Source organism: Mizuhopecten yessoensis, unplaced genomic scaffold, assembly GCF_002113885.1.
Source record: "Mizuhopecten yessoensis strain PY_sf001 unplaced genomic scaffold, ASM211388v2 scaffold8387, whole genome shotgun sequence".
NCBI classification, from domain to species: Eukaryota; Metazoa; Mollusca; class Bivalvia; order Pectinida; family Pectinidae; genus Mizuhopecten; species Mizuhopecten yessoensis.
Window position 1 is genome coordinate 93747 of NW_018407522.1, and position 4762 is coordinate 98508.

Here is a 4762-nt window from a genome sequence, read left to right on the forward strand (position 1 = left end):
ATGTACCGAATTTATAATTTAAAAGCCGCTAAATCCCACGGGTACTGCCATTAAAAGCATTGCAAGCTTACACATTTGACATTAAATCTCAAATCTAAATTGTTTAAATATATATATTAACCGAGTAAGACAATTGCCATAGTTCTTTATGCATATGATTGTGGTAGACATTTGAATTTCAATCCATGACGATGAATTATTAGCAGATGCATCCATTACGACATGTGTTGATATCGGTGGTGTATGACTAACAATGCTTAGTCTAGTCACCTCCGCGATCAGTGGCGCGCGACTTCGCACCCAGACAGACGATACAGTTATTCAAGTATGACTACCGTTCGGAAGCTACCCGGTCGATAATTACCTTGAGTAGTAGAATAACACCTGAAGAGTTCCAAATGATACTGTAATATTAGCATACAAATAGGACCTTAGCAACGACCAGGCTATAGCCGAGATACGGTGTGTAACGGTGCCCCGAACTATTGTGGGTTAGGTTCTCAGATGTTGGAAACATGACATCTATCCAACTCTTCCCAAATGCAGAACACACCCCCGGAGTCCCAAAGGAATGGGGGTCGGGCAAGTTCAAGGAGGACGTAAATGTATACATCCCGGGGCCCCCTACCTGGCAATACAAGTAAGTATGACTTGCCCGTCCATTGTTTGGGTATTTAATCGCTAGCTTTAAACAATTAAAGAGACAAATCAAGGGGTGTATAATCAACTGTTATTTACAGTTGCAAGTGGGTGTCAGTATTAATGATTGCACTTGTCCTTGTACTGAATTACCTGTACAGTACAGAGTCTCAACACTACGTGAGACCTGTATACTGTACCTGTGATACCTGTATACTGTACCTGTGGTACCTGTATACTGTACCTGTTATACCTGTATACTGTACCTGTGAGACCTGTATACTGTACCTGTGGTACCTGTATATGTATATGTGGTACCTGTATACTGTACCTGTGATACCTGTATACTGTACCTGTGGTACCTGTATACTGTACCTGTGGTACCTGTATACTGTACCTGTTATACCTGTATACTGTACCTGATATACCTGTATACTGTACCTGTGGTACCTTTATACTGTACCTGTGATACCTGTATAATGTACTGTGATACCTGTATACTGTACCTGTGGTACCTGTATACTGTACCTGTTATACCTATATACTGTACCTGTGATACCTGTATACTGTTCCTGTGATATCTGTATACTGTACCTATGATACCTGTATACTGTACCTGTTATACCTGTATACTGTACCTGTTATACCTGTATTCTGTACCTGTGAAACCTGTATACTGTATACTGTATACTGTATATGTGGTACCTGTATACTGTACCTGTTATACCTGTAGACTGTACCTGTGATACCTGTATACTGTACCTGTAATACCTGTATCCTGTATCTGTTATACCTGTATACTGTACCTGTGCTACCTGTATACTGTACATGGTATACCTATATACTGTACATGGTATACATGTTATACCTATATACTGTACCTGTGGTACCTGTGTACTGTACCTGTGATACCTGTATACTGTACATGGTATACATGTTATACCTGTATACTGTACCTGTTATACATGTATTCTGTACCTGTGAAACCTGTATACTGTACCAGTGGTACCTGTATACTGTATATGTGGTACCTGTATACTGTACCTGTGGTACCTTTATACTGTACCTGTTATACCTGTATACTGTATATGTGATACCTGTAGACTGTACTTGTATACTGTACATGTGGTACCTACTGTACCTGTGGTACCTGTGATACCTGTATACTGTACCTGTAATACCTGTATCCTGTATCTGTTATACCTATATACTGTACCTGTGGTACCTGTGTACTGTACCTGTGATACCTGTATACTGTACATGGTATACATGTTATACCTGTATACTGTACCTGTGATACCTGTATACTGTACCTGTTATACCTGTAAACTGTTCTTGTTATATCTGTATACTGTACCTGTTATGCCTGTACACTGTACCTGTGATACCTGTATATTGTACCTGTTATACCTGTATACTGTACCTGTGATACCTGTATACTGTACCTGTTATACCTGTATACTGTACCTGTGATACCTGTATACTGTACCTGTGGTACCTGTATAATGTACCTGTTATACCTGTATACTGTACCTGTGATACCTGTATACTGTACCTGTTATACCTGTATACTGTACCTGTTATACTTATATACTGTACCTGTTATACCTATATACTGTACCTGTTATACCTGTATACTGTTCCTGTTATACCTGTATACTGTACCTGTTATACCTGTTATACCTGTTATACCTGTATACTGTACCTGTATACTGTACCTGTTATACCTGTATACTGTACCTGTTATACCTGTATACTGTACCTGTTATACCTATATACTGTACCTGTTATACCTGTATAATGTACCTGTTATACCTGTATAATGTACCTATCAACCTGTATACTTGTCAGCACACTGTTATAATATATAATATTATATCTGGTTTTTGATTTGTATCTTCTTTCCTGACTTTTTTTTTATTTTCCAGAGGGGAGCCGATTGATCAATTCTACACCCTCACAAAGCTAAAACTCAGTAACGTCAGGAGCAATGATGCTTTGTAAGTATAACAGTTGTTAATAGTGTTGGTATCAAATGATTTCAGTGTTGAAATTAATCTCCCTTTTAGATTATATATCTAATTGTGATAAAAAAAAATGAAGGCTAATAGTCTGTACTTCCATGTTCAGGAATCAGGTTGTTGGCTAAATGATTTCTGTGACCAGGGGAAATCAGAATTTCAAAACTACAGCAAACATGATCAGTGACATGTTACAAAACAGTCCTTACAATCTGAGAACTGCATATGCAGCACACCACAAATTAGTATAAATTTTCACAAAATGAGAAAATAACATTGTGGGATATTTGAGATAATTTAAAGGTAAAATGATCTATCCAGTTCCTGAAGCTTTTTTCTAAGCATTTTTAAAAAAAAAGCAGTGTAGAAATTATAGTTCAGAAGATTTCTTCCCACCTTGTACATAAATGTCACAAAGGACAGTTTGTGAATAACCCTGAATTTGTTGACCTTGGAAAATTGATTTTCTGGTATTTCAGGTGAAATTAGTCTGTGATGCTAGCTCTGATCCTGTGTACTGTACAGTTGCATGTATTTATTCTTAATGTCATGATTTCCATTTGCTCAAAACCACTTACATATGTACCAGGTAGTGCAGGCAAATATAAGTGTTTACTGTTCACCACAAACTACCAGGTATCTAATTTTTTAATTTTCTTTTTTTTCAGACTTTCAAAACCACAGGAAGCTCCTATGGGGTATGTGTCGACTCTATCAGGACTGATTCTCTAAGCTCCAGCTTTCAACTGTATTCTAGAGTATCATTTATGCATGTACTTTCTCAAATGATATGGATATATTGCAAAAATTAATTGTTTGATTAGCAATGTACATCAAAGTAAGGTAGCATCTATACTTACGTCATATATATGTGATATTAGTTTCCTCATTGGCTAGATCATAATCATGTGGAGGTTGGTATTTTGTGATAATGACTCGATGTTGCTAATTTTAGAAACGGGAAGGTTAATATTCACTTTATGACGTCACTTCAATTGTAATATTTGTGCTCTCTGCCAAACGCAGCACCTTTCTCTTGATGATTTTCATATCTAATTTAACAATTAAGGACTTAATTTCGTTGAATATATTCACCAAAATAACCTGAAGAGTGATATTGATCTCGACTTCGCCTTCCTCAATATCAGACTTTCTCAGGTCCATGTAACCACATATTCACCTTAACAAACGTCTATAACTGATAATAAGTTTTGACGCTATTTATATATACCGTAATAACAAATGCTGTTATATTTGAATAATCATCCATTCATTGTTAAATCCCTTAAATTATGTCTGAGATTCTATTTTTTTCAACAGAGAAATTCTCATCAACAAGGATTTTCCTGCAGAACATCCTTACAGCTCCCACATGCCTAGGTACTCGCTCTTCCCCAAGTTTGATTCCCCCGAGGATCCAAAGAAGGGAGTGGCTGCCAGAAAAGTGCAGCCAATCAATGCTGAGATGCCAGCAACAGCTCACGATGTCACCATTGTCCACAAAACAAAAGGTAAAATTCAACTGTAACAAATCGATTCATATTTCAAAGGCATGTTTTGTGTAAAACTTTGTAAAATTGTACTTGGAGCTTATTTGTGAGGTTTCAAGTTTTCCCTGTGACTCTATAATGATTGTCCCTGTAGACAGGATTTGGTGTATGCCTGTAACTTACATAACCACTTGTTGTTTATAGGGCATGGATTCCGACAGGAGGTTGAAACGATTCCAAAGGCATCGGAGAAGAGAGCTTTGGAATGGTCGGGAGAAAATGGATTTAATCAGGTAAACCAACTTCACTTCATAACCCTATTACTCCTGCAAACTTGTCCTTGCCTTACTATCTGTCCCCCCTCCTGTTCCAAAATCCTGTCCTCACATTATGTCCCAATCCCCTTATCCCCACCACCTGTCCCCGCCTTTTGTCCCCGCATCTTGTCTTCACCGTCTGTCCCCAACTGCTGTCCCCACCCCCTGTCCCAACCCCCTAGTATGTCCCAACCCCCTGTCCCTCCTCATGTCCCAATGCCCTGCCCCTACCTTTGTCCCTGCCCCCTGTCCCACCTCCTGTTCCCTCCCCTGTCCCAAGCACCTGTTCCCACCC

At 38.5% G+C, this 4762-nt stretch overlaps 1 protein-coding gene across 1 annotated transcript in view; it reads left to right on the forward strand.

The window, feature by feature from the left end:
- Window positions 1-424: 424 nt before the first annotated feature.
- The window catches only part of LOC110455829, a 12418-nt gene continuing 8080 nt past the window's right edge, over window positions 425-4762 (forward strand). Inside the window, exons 1-5 of the mRNA XM_021506225.1 lie at window positions 425-640; window positions 2568-2639; window positions 3329-3358; window positions 3981-4171; window positions 4355-4443. Of these exons, the coding sequence (XP_021361900.1) occupies window positions 516-640; window positions 2568-2639; window positions 3329-3358; window positions 3981-4171; window positions 4355-4443 (507 nt within the window). The 5' untranslated portion in view covers window positions 425-515. The remainder of the gene's footprint in view (window positions 641-2567; window positions 2640-3328; window positions 3359-3980; window positions 4172-4354; window positions 4444-4762) is intronic.